The 23,038-nt window shown below is 36.4% G+C and overlaps 1 protein-coding gene across 6 annotated transcripts in view; it reads right to left on the reverse strand.

Annotated features, from left to right (window-relative positions):
- CDK17 (cyclin dependent kinase 17) overlaps positions 1-23,038 on the reverse strand; it is a 99,810-nt gene that overhangs the window by 25,031 nt on the left and 51,741 nt on the right. For 5 of the 6 annotated variants that reach the window (XM_072865754.1, XM_072865736.1, XM_072865727.1 and 2 more), the window contains 2 exons: positions 19,898-20,062; positions 13,305-13,438 (listed from right to left, as the gene is read on the reverse strand). In XM_072865754.1, the coding sequence (XP_072721855.1) occupies positions 13,305-13,438; positions 19,898-20,062 (299 nt within the window). The remainder of the gene's footprint in view (positions 1-13,304; positions 13,439-19,897; positions 20,063-23,038) is intronic. The other variant, XM_072865771.1, reaches the window with a different exon arrangement.

The following is a 23,038-nucleotide window of genomic DNA, read 5'->3' on the forward strand; positions in this document are numbered from 1 at the left end:
CTACTTGCAATACTCATGCATATTTGGCTGTGTTGAAATGTCAACCAAGCCAAGACTTCTTTTTTAAAACCATGTATTAAAATTGTTACCTAACAGCCAGAGGCCTTTTATGATACCAATATTTGAAAGGCCATATATAAGTTACATATATCAAGTCACGTATATAAAGTCTTCTTTGTATTATAATTATCCTTTACCTAACTGCCTAAAATAGGCAACGTTAAAGAGAGCCATTTAGACTGCAAACGCAAATATCTGAAAGAGAAATTATTATGTTTTGTTTGCCTGCACTACCTTAATTCCTCCCAGGTTTTGCAATAATTGAAGCAACCACCTCTTGGGAAAAGAAAGCAATCATAATTAAATGCGATACAGCAACATGAAAGGGGATTCATTAGATGTGCATGAGAGAAATAAGCACAACATTTCCTAGTGGCTAAATAGAAAAACTCTAAACTAAAATTACATCAGTTTGACACAGTTGAAAAACCCAGTTAATTTAACTGAGATTATGTGAAAAAGAAAAGCAAGATCCCTACCATACACCAACCAATTCTGAGCCTTGAGTGTTCAAGACCAGGCAGTCTGCTGACGCTTAGGCAACCTGTTCAGCTGATGGCAGCAAGAGACTTATTCCCCCACTGTGGGCTGACCCCGGCAAACAGCCAAGCCTGCATCCAGCTGAGCACTCGCTCCCTGCTCCCATGGGATGCAGAGAAGACGGAAGGATGGTGAGGAGACTTGTGGGTGGGGAGTGGAGCCAAGCAGAGTGGAAAAAGGAACAGATTCACTGCTTCCTATCGGCAGGCAGGTGTCCAGCCGCTTCCTGGAAAGCTGGGCCTCAGCACACCCGGCAGTGGCTCGGGAAGTGGAAGACAAACACCACAGACACAAACGTCCCCCCCTTCCTCCTCCTTCCCCCCAGCTTTTATTGCTGAGCACCACGTCAGATGGTACGGAGTAGCCCTTTGGCCAGTTCGGGTCGGCTGTCAAGCCTGGGTGAAGCAACCCATTTTCCCGCTGGTGCTGAACAGCCTTTACAGAGAGGACGCCCAGGCCAAGCACCGGCCTTAGCATACAAAGCCCCGAGTTGCATGTTAGACGCAATTGCCACCTCCACTCCCTCCTGCTGCTAGTGTAGCCAACCCACTGCAATCTTGCTATTGCTACTTTTGTAGCAGCAAAACCTGCTCTCCTGAACCCCGTGGCTTGCTGCTATTTTGGCATGACGCCAGGCCGGAGTGCAAGCAACAGTAGGAAACAGTGATTTTTCAGAATTTCTAATTCTCTTAAACCTCTGTGGAATTCCATGAAACAATGAAAAAGACACTTTCTGGACAGATGACTTTGTCCACACTAATTTCAATGACCAATTGAATCTCATGACGTGTTAGCATTTCTGAGAAAAAAAGAGAAGGAAAAAAAACCCCAACCTTAAACCAAGGAAAACAACTAAAACCAAGAAACTTTTTATAATGGAAGTTATTAGCAGGCTGTTAAAAATGCAGGCTGTTACAAGATCCTGCTACAATGCTGTTTAAAGAAGTAATAAGGAAGCATGTAAAATTAATGGCAGGACTGATTATTTTCCCTACGCTCTTTAATTTTTGATATTTAAGATTTTGAGCTTGTCAACACTACAGAGTTAAATGTCCATTTTTAACATTAATTAACTTTGCATCCCTTTATCAATCTTTTAAATGTTTATTTCTTTTTTAAAGGTAGTAAATTACAGTAACTCCCTATGTTATATTACATATCCTTTTTTAAACATAACAGGTGTATAAGTGGTGCACATAGAGCCTCAACTATGCAGAGGGAATCTGGGTGCATTCCTTTGTAACTCTAACAAGCAACGGTTTACTGGAATGCAAAACCTTAGCTTTCAGGAACAACACAGTACTTCATGTAAAATAAACTATCTTTTAGAAAATTAAAATGATAGTATTTTCTTGTATGTCACTTATGATTTATTTTTCCAAACGAGGTCAATTCAAGATATTTTCTAGTTTGATTCTTTTACGGTTATCTTTAGGGTCAACTTGCAACAGAATATATCAGTGTTCAGTAAACGCAGTACTGTTAAATGCTCAAATGCCTACAGTTAACTATATGTTGCTTAATGAGCTATTTTTTGATCCAGTTCCAGAATATATTCTGGAGAACATATTCAGGCACCAGTTGCTTTGCTAGGGTAGCCAGAATGCTCGTGGCAGTCTCCTGCTCCTCTACATCTTAAAAGCACATTTTCTATCTTCATGTGCAATTCTTATTCTCAGTCTTGCTTTATTACTGGCTGAGAAATGCATACTATTTTTATAATTTGCCTGAAATGAGAATCACATTTGTCCTACTCTGCTTGATGGCAGATAAATATGTAAGCACTTGTGACACTAATATCACTTTGTTTTCTGTGGAGATAAACTACCCCAACTAGTGCTTATCTTTACTATCTATTTCTAATGCTAGCTACAGCAAATGCTCTGAGAAGAGCTACACTTTGTCGAGCCTTTTCTTTTGTCTGGCTAGTACCCAACCGTGTTGCTGTAACTTGATGTGTATGTTCTGTCTACCACCGACTACTTACGCTTGGGCACAAGAAGAGGAGGCAGGCATTTCAACTTAAATCCTGCAGGTTCTGTGAGCTAAGTAATTTAACACTGTAAGGAAACAAACACATCTTCCAAATAAAAAAATCAAAACACCTCCCGTTTTTCACACATACTTGGAAGTAAAAAACAAAAATCACAACCTTTTTGATATCTTTACTTCCGGTCCCCTTTTGGATGTCCCAAAATATTGTTGCAAATATCAGCTTCTTCACTTGCCATCCATAATAAACCATTCACACGAGTCTAGTACGAGCATTTTGTTACCACATTCTGCTTTTCACATCTGACTCTCAAACAACTCTATTCCTTTTCTACCTATCCTATTCTCATCTCCTATTCGCTATAATACAAGCTTGCCAGCTATTCCTCTTTCTAATTGCTTGTCTTGGCCCATACAATATTCTTTAGTGCCACAGTGTGACACTTTTCAGAAGGTCTCATTCCTGGTCAACAGATCTATTTTCACTTCTCTTAAACTCTGTCAAAAAAGTACATTTTTCCAAAGAATGAACCTATTCTTATTTGTGAAAGCAACACTTAACTTTTCACATGTTAAATCAGACATTAAAATCAACAACTTCTGTTTTTCCTTAACTCACCATTTGTTTTTTGCCAAGATGCACTACACATTTCAGTAAATTTCACTGAAGTGAAATAAAGATGATTCCAACTCAGGATATAGAATGGATGAACTCTACATGTTGAAAAAGATCTAAAAAGAATCAGCTTGAAATATTCACACTTTTTCGGCTGTCTTCTGATGATTCAAGTCATTATGTCTTTGACTTATGTAGCACATTTAGATAATAAACACTACCATTTTGCACCAAACAGAATAACAATAATAAAAAATAAAAAAATTAAAAACCAGAAAATTGCCCTAAGGAAGGATTCGTTGAGGTGTTCCGAAGCCCAATCCTCACTATGCTACAAAAAGCAAGAAAAAGAAAAACTAAGACTACTTTTATTTTTATCTTTTAACAAATGTGCCGATTTGCAGCCTGTTTCTTTCTTGCTGGAGTAGCAACAATAAATTTTTCCCAAATCTATTGGGCTACAAATGCCATCGATCTTTCAACTGCTAGGCTGTTTCAGGCTGCTACTGCACTCACAATTGCAGCAAGAGAAGAAAGATTCGGGCTTCTGCCAGTGAAGCAGTAGCAGGCAAAAAAAAAAAGAAAAAAGAAGGAAAAAAATAAAAGAAACTCTGTAGTACCAAGCAACTCGTCAGAAAAACTGGAAAGGAAAACCATTATAGCATCAGCCTCAGTCTGATGATAGCATCAGCCTCAGTTCACTTGCTATTCCTTGAATGTTTCATTTAGCTAATCTAACAGCCGACTGCCTCCAAACCCGGTATTTCATTGCCTGTGGCCAGATGTTCCCATGGTTTCTTGGAGGAGAACGGGCTCTAAGCTAACGACGCAGTGATGTGGTGTAAGAAAGTCAACTGGCAGAAAGCTATCCCTTCAAATCAAAGTGAGTAATGATCTGCTGATGTAAGTTTAGGAGCCAAGAGGAGAAAGAAGCTGGCTCTGTCAGGAGCAGGTAGTCAGTGGACAACACAAACTATACTGCCAAGCTGCATCATTATATAGCAATCCTTACTGCTTTGGTTCTTCAGTTTATTGATAAGTTACATTTCCAGACCAACCATTACTTAAGGTACGTAGTTAGTATATGGCAGAAGACAAGCAGCTCTCCACTTCTCCCTGAAATTTTAGCTTATCTTTTAAGAGTTAATATTGTTAAATTCCATCAATAAAATTTTGTTACAGCCTCACAAAGAAAAAGAATTGTTCTTCTAAGACTACAGACATCAGTCTGACAGCCCAAACAATCCACTATAGATCAAATGAAAATGCTTTGCTCTCTTCTGTAAGCATCAGTCTGAATTAGTCTTCTCACCAGTTTTAGCAAATACCAGGCAAGATATGTCAGCTGCAACCACAAGCTGTTCACTAATAAGTCATAGTGCTTTTGTTCACTGAAGAATGCTTAACGAGATCTAAAATGCTACATCATATAACCCTCTATGCAACACAGTTCAACTTCATGGCATGCTTACTTTTAAAAACACCACTTTTCATAGTGTTCTTTCCTTGCATATTTTAAATAAAAATGTGTATTATGTGCTACCTCATGACACATAAAGCAAAAAAATTAATTGAAAAACATTTGCTTATGCCAATGAGAACTTAAACACTCTAACATACAACCTTATATGCATGTACTTACTGTACCATTTTAGTATCAAATACCATGTGGAGTTTTTTTCTGAAAGTTGCCTTATCAAATTTCAGCTCATTTTTGTCAAATGACAAGAGTTTGCACAGTTGAAGCCAACTGGATCCTCTACAGAATTATGACTTACAACAAGACTGCTAGAGACAAAAGCAAATAGAAAAAAACCCAACCCCAAATCAGAGAATATATTTATAGAGAATTTTGTTGTTTGGTTACAGTCCTGTAGACCTCTGAGGTCTTGAAGCAAAACACCAGCATATACGTCCATCAAAAGAAACCTAAAGCATCCTTGCAGCATGCTACTTTACCACCTTTATAAATAAGCATCTATTACTGTAAGCAAAACCACTATTTTAACAGCTGGGATGAGTTATCTATACCAGTTTTCCTAGTAGGTATATAAAACCATCATCATTCCTCTACTCAACTAACATGTAACTATAATTTCATTGCGATGCAGAACGTACATTTTTTTTCTGCGTTCTGCAGAATGGCTTATACCCAAATACTATATTTTTCCTTTACACTTGAATGTTGTTTTTGTTGTTGTTATTTTACTGAAAACATTAAATTACAAATAATCAATTACCATTCTGTTAAATTTGAAGAGAAGGTCTTCAAAGAACCTCTTCTTCTGTTAGAAGCAGTAATGGAAACACAATCTTAAGATCCATCTACAAAGGATCACTGCTACCTCTCACTCCATAAATCCATGCTGGTTTTCAGCCAGGCTATTGAAATGCAACACAATTCCAGAAAACATCAATTTTGAGCTTTGAATCAGGCGGCTTTTTATATTTGGTACAGAAATTCATCATCAATTAAATCAATATGCTAATCAAATTAAGTACATAAAATATTTTCAGGGATTTTATAATAAGATTGAGCCCACAGGCGGTTTCATATCCAGGAGACATACCAATGACCACAGACATTCCATGTTCTCTGCCTCCTCCTCAACATAAACATAGTTTGTCAGGTTTGATGTTGAGATGCTAGGAAAAGATGAGGAGCCAAGTGCAATCAGTGAAATATTATTAAGAATTCTAAGGTTTAGTCTCTGTTTTGGGACTAGGACTCACTTTTTCACAGCACATCTACTATCATCGATCAACAAAAGCAAGGACTTTACTGCCAGGAGTTCAAGAAAGTTATCACCAATATCTACAGTAGCTATGGCCACTCAAATAAAAATATATAATAATTTTCTTAAAAGCACAGGAACCAGAATTGCAAGCAGATACCTTTGCTTTTGTTTACTTTAGCACAATGAAAAACTTATGAAAAGAAATCTTCTAAGTACCTTTTCAGTAATATTTGTACCAATTAGTATTTTTGAACCCACAAAATTAGAACTATAGGTCAATAGACAGGATATTTTATGTAAGCTGTAAAAAATATGAATTCTGAACAATTTCTTCTTCAAAATACTTTTAACAAGAATTTTAATATCATGGATATGCTGTTTAGACTACCAACTAGCTGAATAAAAACTGCTCTTTCATTCTTTTTTTCAAAAAAAATCAGTCATTTTTTTTATTTACTTCATATTTCCCAGCAGTTTTAAGGTGAAAGGCTGAAACTGTTCAGCACAAATACAGTATTCAGAAACTGCATTCCAGGAGCTTCTATTCACAACCCATGCAACCAAACCAAACCAAACACATGTGACACATAAAGCCAGTTTTGAAAAATCTGAGAAAGGAGAAATTAAACTCAAATGTGAGATATTACTTTCTTTTCATCAAGTGTGTAAATACACAGGAAATTTGTGACAAATTATGCCAGAAATACTTCAAAATTATTCTTGGGTGGGGTTTTTTTTGTTTTGTTATTATTTTATTGCATCTCAGAGAGCTCATAAGGAAGTGATCTTAGAGAGTATAAGGAAGAATAAGAAAAATAATAACAATCATAAAAAGATAATGTTTTATTTTGTTTGTCTGGCTAAATTATCACCTAATAAGATATCACTCTGTGGTATTAGCCTCTTAACATAAACCCTGCTGAAATCTGGGGTATGATGGGGTTTGACTCAGTGGTAGGTGCTGGGCAGTAACAGATGCTAATAAAGCAAGCTCTGCCTCATTTACTACTACACCTTCCTGATTTTTAAACATAGATTTCTCTATGTTTTCATCAGTTTCTGTAACAGAGTAGTAGGAGAAACCACCCAAAAGGAAAAGGTAACATAAGTTGATCAGTTCACAAGAAGAATTGAGGTGGAAGGGAAGGGAACTGGAAAAAATACCATGAGAAACAAAACAGAACCTATCACTGCAAAAATGCAAGCTTGGACCCTTAGAACAGCTCTCTGTAATGTTAATTACTAACACAACACATTCACATCAGCACAAAGCTGCAACTACCAGAGGGAAAGTCCCATAAAGAAACTGGCTAATTCAAAATAAACCAACTTCTTGAATACGGAAACTGGAAATCTGACCTTCCTGGACAGGACAGTGAGGCTGGAGTGGTGGGTGTGAAACTGCATCCAAGTACTGACTTCTCATCTGCTGCACTCCAGTAATTACTAGAGATGTGTTTTGTAGATGGCTGAACACATCCAATACGATAGCAGACTACTCTTAAATGGAAGTTAAAAGGAAAACCAAGTTATGAAAAACCAAAACCAAAAAAAGCAGATATTCCATCCTTATAGAAAGGATACTGCCTAGTGCAGTAACTTTTCTAAGGGAAGTAGCATTAGCAAGTGGAATGCAAGAACTTTAGCATCAGGATTACAAAGGTTCCTAACAGAAGGGCAAAAAAGCATCAACTGCTGATAACAGTTACCCCTAGAAAATCTAGTAAAAGGCAGGTTAAAGAAGTCTGTCTGTTATGCAAGCTGAAATTATTTTTCTTGTTGCAGTCAGTTTTCTTCTGGAGAAGAAATGAAAGTCTGCTAATCAAATAGATCAAAAGGAGGTCCTTCAGTTTTGTCAAAACCATACTAGCAATTTAGAACATGCACTCGTGTTTTTAGAAGAGGGATTACGAAAACATCAAGCTGCATGTGAACTTGAAAGCAGGAGCCTACAATAGCATATTTTCTAGTGTAACCTTGCAAAAGGTCGAGACAGCTGCCAAGCATGACTGAATGGAGATAATACAGTGATCACTGAAAATCAAAAAGTCTTGATTGTATTCAGCTTCCATTTTTTTCTGTCTAGTACTGAAATCTTCTGGTAGGTGACCACATGCTTAGATTCACAGAACAGATGATCAGAAAAAGAGCTATGCATTCTCAGGAGGTGCAGAGAAGGAAATTAGACAACATCCAGTCAATAAGGCAGAAAGAGTTATACATACAGCTGCCAAGCACAGAAGGAAGGGCAAAGGAAGAACCTTTGCTCAGACAAGGCATGTAGTAATGCCTGCTGGGGATCCAAGGGAGCCTCTTGAGTGGCAAGAGATGTAGGGCTGAAAGTTCAGGCTGTCTTTGATACAGTGCCTCCTGCCTCCAAAACTAATGACAGGAGAAAATACTGTACTGCCTCTTACTGAAAGCCTGGATCAGTACTGCCATCCAGTCTGCTGTTCAAGAATTTAAACAATTTAATGGAGCCAAGAGTGCCCTTTTGCACATGTGAATGGGGACCTACAGACTACATTCTAATTTGAAGCCTACAAACAGAAAATCTTAGCACTACATCAGCTGAAACATCAATTAATTTTGTGGGTTTTTCTCTGGAGAAGGTACATTTGTCCAGCTGGACCAGCAGCAGATCGAGTTACTCGAGCTGTGTCAAGACGCCTGAAGCAGTCACACCCTTGGTAAAGGGTGGAGCTCACCAAAAACTTATTTCTCATCTACGTTCTTTCTTTCAGAAGGTGACCAGTCCAACGCACACATGACTACAGGATCACTCCATAGCCTTTATATTTCTTTCTGTTCAGCTAAAAGCACTAACCCTGCAGTTAATCCTCCCGGGGGAGAATTATACCCTATAGCAGTGCGGTAGGAGCAGCCTGATCTGGAACACACTCCTGTCACTAATGTGACAGTCGGACGGGTAAGAACTGTTTCTCAGGATAAAATATCTGGGAAACAGGCTGGTGAACAGTGGCTTATGGCCCTCTGCCAGTTCACATGTGAAGACGGCTTTCAGACCTTGGACTTCTGGGAAAGGGAAACAGATGTCTCAATTTGCACAGACGATATCTCGCTATTTTTTATCCACCACAGTTCTTAATGAAGCATTCACTATCCAGTGCACAGGCACAGGGCCCCCAGTGAACACTTAGGGCTTGAAACATGAATTTATATTAATGCATTACTGCCCATGTCTGTCTTTTCCAGCAAATCAAAGTGAAAATACTTTAAGCTGTAACTCCATGATCTGGGGAAGTGTTTCTCATTACATGATGAAAGCACCTACACTTAAAATACAGACACACATGAATTCATTCTTAGGCTATATTGCTTCTGGCACTTGAAAAAAAAAAAAAACGATTTCATACATCTGTTTTGATAAGCAGTTTTGCTGATTATTTACTAAGTAATCATTAATATTAGCATTAGATTAGTAGACATTTTAATTAAAACCTAACAGCTGTTGGAAGCCAAATCCCTCACACAATAGATGCTCACACCTACTGTCAGCATGGTTCCTGAATGTGGGGAAGGAAAAGAAAAGAAAAAAAAAGTGACTGCTTTATAAACCATTAGTAGCCTGTGGATTACAGGCAAAATAAACTTTATCTAGGCAACACAATGAGATTCTGGTATGTTCTCTTTGTTTTCTAAGCACATGATAACAATGAACAATCATTAAAAAAAAAAAAAAGAAAAAGAAGTCCCATAACTGCAGTGTTGTCAAATTCAGAAGCAAATGCTTATCATCTCCCTGTCTGTAACAGTCATGCTGGCCTAAATTTTATGTCAGCTGGGGGAGATGACAGATTGAAAGCTGGTATCTCCATAGCTGCGACTGTGGATGGAAAGATTTCACCCCAGCAGATTTTTCACTGTGGAGCAGGATTCTTTCTCATTGCAGTATCACCACTTCATATCTGAAATGCTTCATATTTAGTTTACATTGCAGTATGATAATTTCCTATCTAAACCAGGTCAACTTAAGGTTATGAAATTTCAGCTTTCTATTGCTATGGAGATTCTGCTGCAACAAACACATTTTCTAGTTGCATCTCCATTGTCTATTTTGCACTTTTCTATCTTCCAGGATATTTCTATCTGAAAATTTTAGAAAGATCAAGATTTCTTTTCCAACATAATTTTTCATATACTCTGGACAGGAGAATCTATTTGCTCTTCGACAACGTTACAATTTAATTTGTAGCTCTGATTTATTTAACGATTTAATGAATAAAGCAGCTTTATTACATGATTCACAGCAGTGGAGATAGACATTAAGGATCAAAGCGTGTATTCTAATGTACAGAACCTCCCAGGAATACTAACATTCAGTATTGGTAATTAGCACTTTGATTACAGTATGCATGTTTTTAGCAAGCATTTTAAAAAAACTGGTTAGGTTTTTTTGATGGGTTGCTGATTTTCAGAATTCTAGAGGAAGTTCAAGCTGAGCATGAACAATTTGGTTATGCACACAAAGTTCTTAGAAGTAAAAAGGACTGTTCTAGGGTTTCAGCTTTACCTGATTAGTTACCTTCAGAACAAATCAGGACTTCTGACAATTTGGCAGAGAGAAACAAACATACATAAACAAGAAATTATGTACAAAAATATTACAAATACTGTGAATATTGCCCAAAAACTAAACACAAAAAAGGATATAGTCATAGTGTGACAGGCGCATTCATCTTAATGCAGAGGAACGAGAAATATTGGTTTATTGAGTTTATCCAACTTTGTATATTTAACCAAATACATTCTACAATGGATTTCAAGTGTGACTAATGACTTCAGCAGACTACAGCAAAATCGTACTATCACACACACACTAATTTACTCCAACCTGCATGTATAGCATACAGCTGTAACTCATCCTAAATGACTATAAAGGGAATATGGCCTCAGGCTACCCAATGATGACTAGAGATGACAGATATCCACAAAAGAGCAAAATAAAACTGAAATAATATAAACTTACTTCACAACAAAGATGGTTTCTTTCTCTTTATATAATCAAATTACTACTATTGAACCAGCCAGCTCCATGGCACAAATCACTCAAGGCATGCAGGCAAGATTTGGTACAAGAGGAAACCTTTATTTAGTTCCCTCAAAGGCTGAGGAAGCAAGAAATCCCATTCCATGAACAGCAAAACCAGTAAAACCTGGTTTTCTGTGGATGTACGTCTTGAGACTCAACTCATATGTGGATACTGTGGTGCTTAATAAAGGCTGCATCTTTCCTAGCAGTGGATGCATTAGCAATCTCTCCCGATGCAGAGCTTTTTCAGAGAAATTAATAGAAAATTAGCATCTGAGATTTCTATACATCTGTCAAAACTGACAGAAAATGACCCACGGGAAAAACAGGAGGATGGAAAGACAGGCAGACGATGTAATCACTTAAGGCCTTTTCACTTAGGAAACGAGAAAGGCGACTGAAAAGATTACAATTAGAAAGGTATTTTAACCAAAGCTACAAAGATTGTTACTTTTTTTTTTTTTTTCTGTGGAATGCACAAACAGGTAAAAACCCCACCTACTATGCTACAAAGCACTTCTAAGTAGTAAACTTAAGTAAACCAAAAATACCTATCAATTACAGCATTCTTAAAACTCAGAACTGAGAGTGTTCTAGACATTAGCTTGAAACCTTATTGGAAAAGTCACCATGTCAATACCGAAGTGATTTGGGGGAAATGTTACAATTCTCACAGAATATACAGGAATAGCTGCCAAAAAATTAGTGCTCTCGTTGACTGGTTCAGTCAATGAAGAAATAATGTTAATTTCAACAATCAGAAACAAGCACTTGGAATTTGGAGAAAAATGAGGAAGTTAGCATTGGGTAAACAGAACTGAAATAAAAGCTTCCCAAAGCCTCTTAAACAGTAATAGTAGAATTGTTTCACAATTAAAGAGGCCAATGAAGAGATGCTTTCATTTGATGCCTTCTGAAAAATTACACAGGAATTTCCTGAACTTTAATGACTATTCCTGAGTTCTTTTGTAATTCCTTTTAGAGTTTCTTGAATCCTTATCTAAAAGAGAATCCTTTAATGTTTCTTAGCCCTCTCTGGAAGACTTGAGACATTTCCATTTCAGTTTAATTTTGTTATGTATCATTAATTTCCTTATTTCTTTCCTGTTCTAAATGCACATTTCAAAATGCAGAGGAAACAGACAATGAGCAAAAAGTAAATAATCCTTTCAAATAATTTCCTTGATTTTTAGTTTCTCCAGCATACATTCTGATGTGCAAGTTCTCACAATGACTTTTTTTTTTTCTTAAATTAAGGATCCTGCATAAATCAATAGGCCCACTTTAGTTCTTCCAAGTAAATGGTCCAACTTTAACAGTCTTTAGATCAAACCTGAGATTAACATACAAATTTAAGAATTTGAAGACAAAACCCCCTTGGTGCTAGAAAGGATATAAATAATTAATACAGCTAATTCACATGTTCTTGGAATCATACCAGCATTACATGCTTGGAGTCTTGGAATTCCAAGCACAATGGAATGGCTCACAAATAAAAATTTTTTGGCACGTACACCCTACTGTAACTTATCCAGATCTGTTTCCCCAACTGTGTATTCAATATCAGGCTCTGAATGAAGATTTAAAATCTTACGAACTATGCATATTGGTATGTATGCTATAAAGCAGCAACTACAAAATTTTACATGCTTCTGTAACAAAGGCATCATTATAATTGTAACTTTTATGCACTCAAGAAACAGGGAAGTGTTCTGTTTTTCTTCGCCAAGGGAAATGACAACAAAGCAAGCACAAGGGTGGCTAGTATTAATAATAAGACTCATAAATAAAGGAAATTATGTGCATAGTTATTCATAAGGTACTTTTCCTCCTTTTGTTTACCATCCTGTAAAGTTCCGTTCATTAAAAAACAGGAAGAGAGGGAAAGGCTGAAGCAGTCAGGACCATCACGACTCTAGCATTAGTTTTACAAAGATTAGAAAACAGCCTTAAGTAAAAAAATGTCTAAACACTCTATCTTCTTGAATATACTTAGTGAATTGCACAGAATGTGACAGAAAGATATTCTAATGCTACATTTAACAAATCCTTCCCAAAAATCCAAGTTTCAAAACGTGTTTAATTTTCAAAATTAACAGCTCATAAACAATGTGAGATAACCATCTGATTTCTGTGTGACAAACGGAGACAGAAACTTAAGTAGTATTAAAATAATGCTCTCTGCACCAAATGTACGTCAGAACAGCTACAGTTAATTGAGAAGACAACCAGTTATAATGAACAATTCAAGCAACCCCCAACTCTCTTGCCAATTTAAATAATCGTTATATGAAAAGTAAATTACCTCCATTGAGATTCGTCTGTGTATCCGGTTTCTGAGACAAACACCTGTGGGAGACTGAACTTCATCAGATGATGTTCCAGAAGCTTGGTCACTTTCACCATCTGACCCCATTTTCAGATTTTCATGAACAATATCTTAAAAATAATCCAAAAAATTGGGAACAGTTAGTCAGTATTCCATCAAACATCTCTCTCGTACAGATGGAAAACAACTGTATCGTTACTGTGCACTGGGTTTTATGGCAGAGTCAAAGACTCATCACAGTCATGGTAGTCTTGATATACTTTTTATGGCTCAGGAATCACAAAATGAACAGGATTACTTTACAGGACTTCTACACAAACTTTATCATTATTCTTCTTATTTGGTTTGCAGCAGAATTCAATTTTCCAAAACAAAAGACAGACAGTCCAATCCCAATTTTAATTCCTATAAGCCACCTTCCCCTCATGGCTTCAGTTCCCAAACTCCCTCACTACCTCTTCTCTTTTTGCTGCTCTTGGATAGAAAACATTACTGAGAATATTTAAGATTTTCAAATAAGACTACCTGATGTTAGCCACCTAAATGTATCTTCAGAAAGCTTTAAAAAAACCCTGAAAGATACAGGGCATTGTTTTCAGAAATGCCAAATATGGAAACTTCAGATATAAAAACCACTGGTGTGCATATACGGAGGAAGGGGACGTAGTCTGACTGTCTAAACAGAGGCCTACAACACACAAGTGGACTCAGCAGAGGACCTGATATTTAGGAGCAATTAAGTGAAATTTGTGACCTTATGGAGAAATTTAGGTAACAGACTGCCTGACTTATATGAAGTTGCATGATCTTCCTGTCAACTGAAATTGGTACTTTTAACACAATCCTGTAGATTCATCCACACAAAAGCATTTATGTATATTACGTATATACATTACTTCTAAGCACCACAGGATCTTCCAGACTTTGGAAGACAAACACCATAATGAGTGAAGAGAAAATCAAGGTGGTGTCATTAATAGCATAAAGAGCCAAATGACTTGCAAAAGGACACACAATGGGAAATTGGTCATACAAGCAATTCACTATGAGTAATGCTCCATCATCACCTCTGAAATATTTGAACTCCAAATTACTGTAGAGATTAAATACTTATGCATATAAAGGAGGTGTTTCAAAAGACACCAATTTCCCTGCCCTCTCCTCATCCTCAGTATTAAATATGATCTCGTACAGGGTAAGAGAACCTGACAAACAACTAAAAATCTCAGAACTCTACCCCTAAAAAATGCTAATATTAGCAAAACTCACAGAACTCAATCCAGCCTTACCACCACCAGACCTGAAAATATTTAGCATTTGCATAGCATTACAGCAATAAAAAAACCAAAAGAGAATATGCAAGTTTTATCACTATCAACAAGGAAGAAAGCTGGATTTTCTACAAAAAAAGCCTTTAGGCCAATGTTTGGGTATCAACACGTCTTCTAAAATATTTGTCTAGTTTGGCTCACACAGAATCGTGCAGACTTCAAAGGATCAAATTCTTCTTCAGTACAAAGAATTTCCTTTTACAGAAAACAGAATGGATAGAAAAAGATTAACTCGTAAGGCACTGACAGCACGTATTTTAACTTAAAGTACTGTAATTAAATACACAAACTAAGCACGCATCTCGTGCACAAAGCAAATTTTCCATCAGCAATGTGGATCTAAATTGGACTTCGATTAAAAATCCACATTGCATCAGAATTTTCCCTGCAAGTCATGCTCAGATTTGGACTGAATGAGAAAAAAAATAAGCTGCACTCCTTGCATAATAAGCAGCAATCTTCTGGTTTCAAACAAGGTAAATACTCATCAGTGCTTCTAAAGGCATGGTAGTTTGAACCAGAGGAAAAGATTTTCAGAAAATGGTCCCTAGAGATCAGCCTTAACCTTAAGCTAAGCAGACAAAATGTGACTCCTTTTTGCCAAGCCTCTAAGAAATCTCTGTTATTCTCTGTAGTGACTTGATAGCTGTCTTTTTAAAAATAGACTAACAAACTGTAGGAAATTATTTTTAGTAATATAAAAGCATTATTGAAAACACTATTTGCAGCAAAGCTGTTAGGCCAGCATTGTTGTATCTGGTAAACAGCACATTCACCATATCAGTTCTTTAATAAACACTCCCTTTTAAAACACTTTTCTGAGAGGTTATGTAATCCATTTTAGCAATTACAGCTCTCAAGATTCTGTTTGTAAAATTAAGTGTAACAGCTACTGACACTTGTTCCCCAATCTATTTATCCTCATGTTAGTACAAGCCCATTGATTGGGCCCCAAAGCCTATTTTCTTCAGAGAAGCTAGACAAGAGACAGTTATCTGGGCAACCTCACAAAATAAGACTGACGAAATTAAAGATGTATTGTATTCTAAGCCATGGGGCAATTACATCACTTCTTTTTAAAAAAGACTGACACTTATTAAAGTAATCATGTGATTAATACTGTCATATTTTTTATCTTAAAATATACAATGTTCAATTCACAAAAGAGTATGTATCATGAAGTGACTGTAAAAAAATGACACTTCGAAATGCAACACTCAGAACTACAAAGAGCACCCCAGTTGACAAAGATAATTCTTCTACTAAAAAGAACACCTATGCAATAATACACAACTAAGGAATATTTCAAGAACTAGTAACACAAACACATACATTTGGGGCAGATAATGTAGCTGCCAAGAGATTCTGCTCTTTATAAATCAGGAATGAGAAAACAAAGTGGGTCTGTACCACTCAAGTCTAAAAATGTAGTATTTCAGACTTAAATAAGATTATGGTCAGTCAATTTCAAATACTGCTGTGATGTGATTAATTCAGGTAAGTCTGGATAAGCTACATACCCATAACCAAAAGGTTTTAAGCAAGATACTGGCTGTAGCATCCCAAAATCTATCATTAAGCACATGCCTGAATTTCTGATGGGCTATACACCCAATAGCTCCTATCTAGAAGGGTTTGCACATGTTTTAATTATATTCTAAACAGGGATATTTTTAAGCTTTTAAAAAATATCTTGACTGTGTTATCATCTAATATAAATGTGTCCTTTTATTTTATTCAATTAAAAAGGCATTAGTAGAGCCTTATGTTCCTTATTTTAATAGCATAAACCCAGGAATAAGGCATTAACCTAGTCATTTTAATCATTTTACATAGGTGCATGATGATAATACTTGATTAAGCAATGATGAAAATCATGCAAACACTTCCTTAATTTCACTAAGCTTTTCTATAGGCAAGTTCACCTGCACCGAAGCCAGCTTGCATGGTCTTCAGAGGTTTTAATGGTTCAATAATTCATTGAATTGCTTTCACTGAATACCCAAGCCGTTCTCTTACACAGATGTTTATTTTAATGTGCTCTGCATATCTAATTAAATATCCAGTATGGCCATATAATGAAAAGCTGTAGATGACCACAATGTAACAGGAAAACTATGGAAGTACATTTAAAAGAAAAGGCTGTCCTCATTTCAGCTGTGGGGAATGCACCACAGAAGAAATTCATACAGGGAACCTACAGTGCAGCAAATGAGAACTCCTCCAAGTGAGCTAATATCCACTAATTAGTCAGTAGTGAGTCAGACTGCATGATCTGTCCATCTTATTTCAAATTATTACAAAAATGATCATGTGACTTTCATATTGGATTCCTTCCAAGGTGCACTTTTCCAAAGCTTACTTTTCTATGAAGTGGCTAAATTTTATGATTAGTTTCACTAATAATGATTCAAATTGAGGAAGGCAATAGTGAGACCTGCCGTTGCTGTTAACATTACCGATCTATGAAAGCTGTATGGAAACATCATTCCTTTCCATTCCGGTATTTATGACAAAGAAACAAAGCCTCTCCATAACTATATCAACACAACTGGCAAAAGCAGGGACCAACTCTCCCCTGGCTGCTACTGAGGTTCACCAGGAGGATTAGCTTCAGCTCCGTGCTGGCTTTGCATATTCCAAGCACCGCTCCAGTGTTTCCAGTAATATAAATATGGAACAAGGACAACTAAGTTGGCTCTGCATTCAGCCAGGTTGAAAAAGGGTTTATTAGCTCTGGCTCCATCACGGACTGCAGTGGCTAAATGTTTCTGGAGGTGCAAGACTTTAGAAGCTGTATAGCTACACGTGAACTAAAAAAACCTCAGCTAGACCTTCATCCGCATCAGTGGCACGGCTGATTCACAATTTGCCTGAGAGTCATCTACATTATTTCAAATCATCATGATAATTGAATACTAAATTAAAAATGACTAAAAAATTTTAAACAAAGGCATACTTTTTAGAGATCAGTTCAGAATTTTTGACTTCACAAAACATTTTACAAAACCTAAAACTAATAGAGATGTTTCCAAGTAGAAATTCTTTTAAAAATAGTTTGGGATTTTACACGTTACCACAACAGCAGGAACCCATGTTCAGTGCTCAAAAAACCAAACAAAACTCCAAAACCCTCTTGGGCTTCTCAGCCAATTTTTATATTGATAATCTCATTCAAAAACAAGCAGCGTGAAGATGCACCTGTGGCAGGTCTTGTTTTAATCTGTTTTTTTAACCAAATAACCATCTTTTAATTGCCATTATTTTGTGGTATTTCAAGGATATCTCTCTGACAGCATTTTTCCACCACTAGAATAGAGGAAAACATGGAAAGAAATGAGGATAAATGAAGAAAGAAAAGAAAAAAAAAGTTTCACATAGCATAGAATATTTGACCATTTAATTTCTGATGTCATTATCCCAATGGAGAAAACCTCAGTATCCTGCTGAGTAATAACCATTCTCATATGGCAGGAACAAAAGGAGGGAAGATGTGAAGAAGGAGCAGAAAGAGCATTAGTAATTATGCTTGTATATGCTTGTACTTGTGTTATCTAGCACTAGATAACATGTACAAGTAGCTTAAATTTTCATCAAATGAGGAGTAAAAAAAAAAAGGCATCATTAATGGCATCATTGCATTCAAAGCAAAAAGAGGTGTTTAACATATATGTGCATACACTCAGTAAATCTATTCCATACTACTTCAATGAAATTACAAATTCTACAAGAATCTGTAGCTATTTAAAACATGTTATTATAATACTTCCTACAGACTAGCATATTAAAATTGTGAGTGCTATTTAAATACTTGATCACCTATAAAATTTGATCATCTGAGAAAAACAGAACTAATGGCATTCTTCTGCAATACTTACATATTAGTGCTTTTCTCAGGTGAAAAAATAAAGCTTTGAGAAAACTGGAAAATCATTTTGAAAAAAATCAAAAACTGTTTATGAATTTTCCTTTTGCAAAGCTGATTTGAAGTTCATAGTGAAATTTTGAAGAGGAATAAGTTATTGGTAAATTTACATTTAAAGATGCTATAGAATGTTTTTAAAGGCAACGCACAAGAACAAGAGTACACATCTCTGCTGTTCCTGTACACATTTTATATACATCTGATTTGACAAATAATCCATAAAAGAGTAAATACTCCTAATCCAAGATTTCTTTAAGTACACAATTTTTTTTTTTAAACTTTGTCTTCCTGTTAGACTCTTGGCAACTTAAGCAAAGCTTGGCTAGGCAAAAAAAAAAAAAAGTGTATAGGACTTGAGTGAAATCAGGAATTGATATAGTAGTCAAAATGTGCATACTAAAACCTGTTTTCTTCTGTGATAACAGCTGCTAAAGTCCATTGAAGAGGACAGAATTCTTTTTTCAATTTTAATGGTAGCACAAACAGTAAAAAGGCAAGGTTTTGAACATGATGAGTGATACTGCAGCAGAGGAGGACAAGTGGTCTGACTACTATCTTGAACATTCATAGGTTAATCTTGAAGGAGATCAGTTTATCATACACTTCTAAAGGAGGGCAGAAGATTGAAAAATTCATAAAATCCTAATTAAACTGTAACTTGCTCTCATTTTGTAGTATCAATTAATTAAGCATAATTTAAAATAACATAAAAGCAGGGTAAAACATTAATGGTGACTGGAGGCAGCAACGTGACATATTACTTGAAGGAGAAGAAAAAAAATTTCATAACTTATTTGCCCCACAGAACCACAACCACAGCTCGTGACTACAAGAAAAAGATAATTATAGTCAAGTAGCCTTAATTTATCACTGAAAAAGGCATTTTTTTTCCCCTTATAATAATGAAAAGTCTAAGCAATACACCAGTTCTTTTTAAATTCCACATATAGGATGATTATCCTCTATTTTTATCATATTCAATTTATTGTAGTTCTCACCAATGCTTAACTGAGATGGGCACACAGGTTTCTTGCAAACTATTAAGAAAGAATATTTTGTAACTTTTGTAACTTTGCAACCTGTCAAAAATTCATGGGTGACTTCTGTGTGTTCTTGTAATTGCTTTCTTCCTGAAATTCTTAAGAGACGTTCAATACCTTAAAAACAAGTTTCTCTAACAACCCTAGAAAAAGACTACTACATTCCCAGAGATTTATTAAAGCATTAGAATAACCGTATCTCTTGCTAAGAATCAATACAGACATTATTCTTCACAGAAAAAATGAACTTAAACAAACAATGTAGTAAATTACCTAATCTGCTCCCATTTCTGGGCATTGCCATGAAAGAGCCGAGGCTGCCCCCTATGACGCTATGTGGTCTCCGTAAAGGGGGCTTCTTGAAAGATCCTGTGTATTGGTGGAGAAATGAGTGCATGCTGTGAGACGTTGGAGGCCTGCCATTCTTCACAATAGGCTCTACAATTCACAAGGATCAAAATATTCATTCCCACAAGCAAGTAGGAGTGTCAGGAACATGCCAGAAGAAAAAAAAAGAAAAAAGAAAAAAACAGTTACTAGACAGGAAATCACCACTCTGGTAAGATTCTCTTTCATACTAACAGTAGACCATCATACTACTGCCATTTCTCTATTAACAAATTAATACAAAACACGGCATTAAATATTACCCAAATTTCATTTCATGAAATTCTGTCACTCTGCTGCTTGATCAGTAAATGACCAGAATATACAGTCTAAAAATGTGATTAAAACCAGAAAGTAGCTTTTAATATTAGTATTTTTTTTTCTTCTGAATTAATGATCTGTCTTATTGCACAGTGTTGCATCTCCACTGTAATTTAAACAGACCAGCTGTTAGATCAACTCACATGATGAGCAAATTCAACAGCAAGCCTTTGGAAATATTCTCCCTCTCAAAATTCTTAAGGGTCACTAGTAGCAAGGCCTCACTACTGGAAGTCTTTAGAAAGAAACATACCTCTCTATATCCACCAGAGCTGTCATGCCATAATTAAGGTTATTAACTTAGAGGATATCAGAATAATTAAGTATCCAATGAGTTATTTTGGCTTTCTTTTGGACTGCATCTCAAACAGTTCATTGCACTTAGACTCGAAACCAGGACTGTAATTTTTTTACTTATTATTATTGATAAGCACTTTCTAAAAAAGATGAAACATTAGAAACTTTAAAATCTGATATACAAATGTGCATCGAAATTAAGCGTTCGTGTTCTGTCAGCAACCTGACTCTGCACACATGGACTAGCACTCAAGGACTGCCGTGGTACTGGGAGCAGTCTAACCCTAAACACACAGAGGCTTTTTTACCCCAACAAGAAGGAGAAGTCAGCTTGCATTGCTTGTCACAAAACTGGACTTATCAGAAACACTGATGAAGTCATCCATACAACAAATTAAAGAAGAATACTGTCACTACAGAAAACATACTCAGATGTGAGAGTCACCCGGCAGCTACATACAAGCACTGTCCCCATACTAGGAAAAAGACCAGAACATGTGCCCAAAGAACACTTTAGATTCAAGTAATTTTATTTTTTCCATCATTTGATTCTTACTACCATTACATATACGTGTTGTTTGATATTATTCGGAAGACAGAAAAGGCAACAGTCACCCATTGAGCAACCACAGCATGAGTGCTGCTGGATGGAGAGTGGAATCTCCCAGAGCCGCTGCTCCCAGGGCATAAACGCAGCCGGGATCTGCTCAGAGCTTCACTCATGCCTACTGGGACTGGGAACAGTCTGCGATGCTATTTCATCACCCTGACTTATATTCTCACATGCAGGGACCCCAAAATCTTGCTTTCCCTTCCAAAGTAAGAAGAATAATATAGCTAGAAAAACTTATTTTATGGAAAGCAGAATTTCAATGGTGAAGGAAAATAACAGCAACAAATACCTAATAACCTAAGGAAAACGGGATCCTGAAGGGAACCCCCTCCCTCCCCACATGTACAAAAACCTTTTGGATATATTATTATGATTGGTCTGAAGCAAAGAGACAGAACTACACAGACAGAACTACCCAAGGACCAGCCAGTGACTAAAAAAATAATTATGCAAGGAACTTTTGCATATAAACATAAATAATACATAAGACACACACACAACAAAATCACTTTACCTCAGCTGCTATAGGAAAAAAACTAAAAGGGGGAAAAAAAAAAAAGGCGCTCCAGGCAGAAAACAGAATGTGAAAGGACATGCCAGCACTGTTATGAACCTGCCTGCATCTTCCTTCAATTAGCATCCTTCATAAACACAGCTTCATAGTGAGTGAACATGAGGAAAAATACACCATATGTCCATGTGTATGTTCATGAAGTACAATCAGTGTTTTCACCTTCAAAGCTCTGCACATCTCTGTCCCAAATCCTTATTTCTGTTTCTAATACATTGCATCATCCCTTTTAATTTAAGAGTGATATCAGCGTCCTTGTTGCGTGCCTTCAACAGCAGATTTATCCTAGGGCAGCAGGCAGCAAATTCCTCATCAATTCTTGAATAGAATCTATTACTACTTCCACACGACAGGAAACATAGGTTCACATACAGCACAACTACTACTTGTACTTTTTATATATTAAAATTTACTTTCTGCTTTCCAACTTTCTTACTCATCTTCGGTTTGAATTTGATCTAGTTTCTAGACTAAAAACCTCACACTAAAGTTTACACACAGTGCTGAACAAATGAATGGTAATGCTGAAAATCCAAATACCTGATGAGTGCATAGCTTGTTCTGTTGAGACAGCCATCGCTGGTTATAACTATGATGCTTGGTGGGATTTAGTGGCTAGTTTGCATAGTTTTAAAGTTATTACTTCATTTGTATTCCTTATACAAGCAACAAATAATACATATTAAGCATGTAATTCTACTTCATTTTAATTGTTTCTAAAACTAAATTTTTATGAAAAAAGAGGGTCAAACCAAAGAGATATTTTTTCTGGGAAACTGGGAAATAAAACTCTCCTCCCTTTGACCACACCCTGCTACACCAAGCAAAGCAAAAGTCCCTCAGTTTTTTTGCTTTGTTTTAAAACCCTAATAATAAACCTAGGAAGAAAGTTCTCAGATTTTTTTTTGTTAGTATGGAAATGTGCTGCTAAAAATCACTCAAATATTTCTTAGCTCTGCCACTAGTGTCAATAGCCTTAGGCTTGGGAGGGTAACTTAAACCCTGAGCAAAGTGCTGAGACAGACTGATGCTTGGTACCTGAAAATGTTATCTCCCATGGCAAGATTGTCGTCTTGACCACAAAAATGCAAATTCTGCATCAAAGTAAACATTACTTTTCTCATCCTCATGAGAAACTGAAGATGCCAGGATACATCTCAACAAAGGTCGGAGAACCACCAAAGGCAGCGCAGGAAAGGGGCAGGGCCATACAGCTGGAAGCAAA

This window comes from Ciconia boyciana, chromosome 1, assembly GCF_034638445.1.
Source record: "Ciconia boyciana chromosome 1, ASM3463844v1, whole genome shotgun sequence".
NCBI lineage: Eukaryota > Metazoa > Chordata > Aves > Ciconiiformes > Ciconiidae > Ciconia > Ciconia boyciana.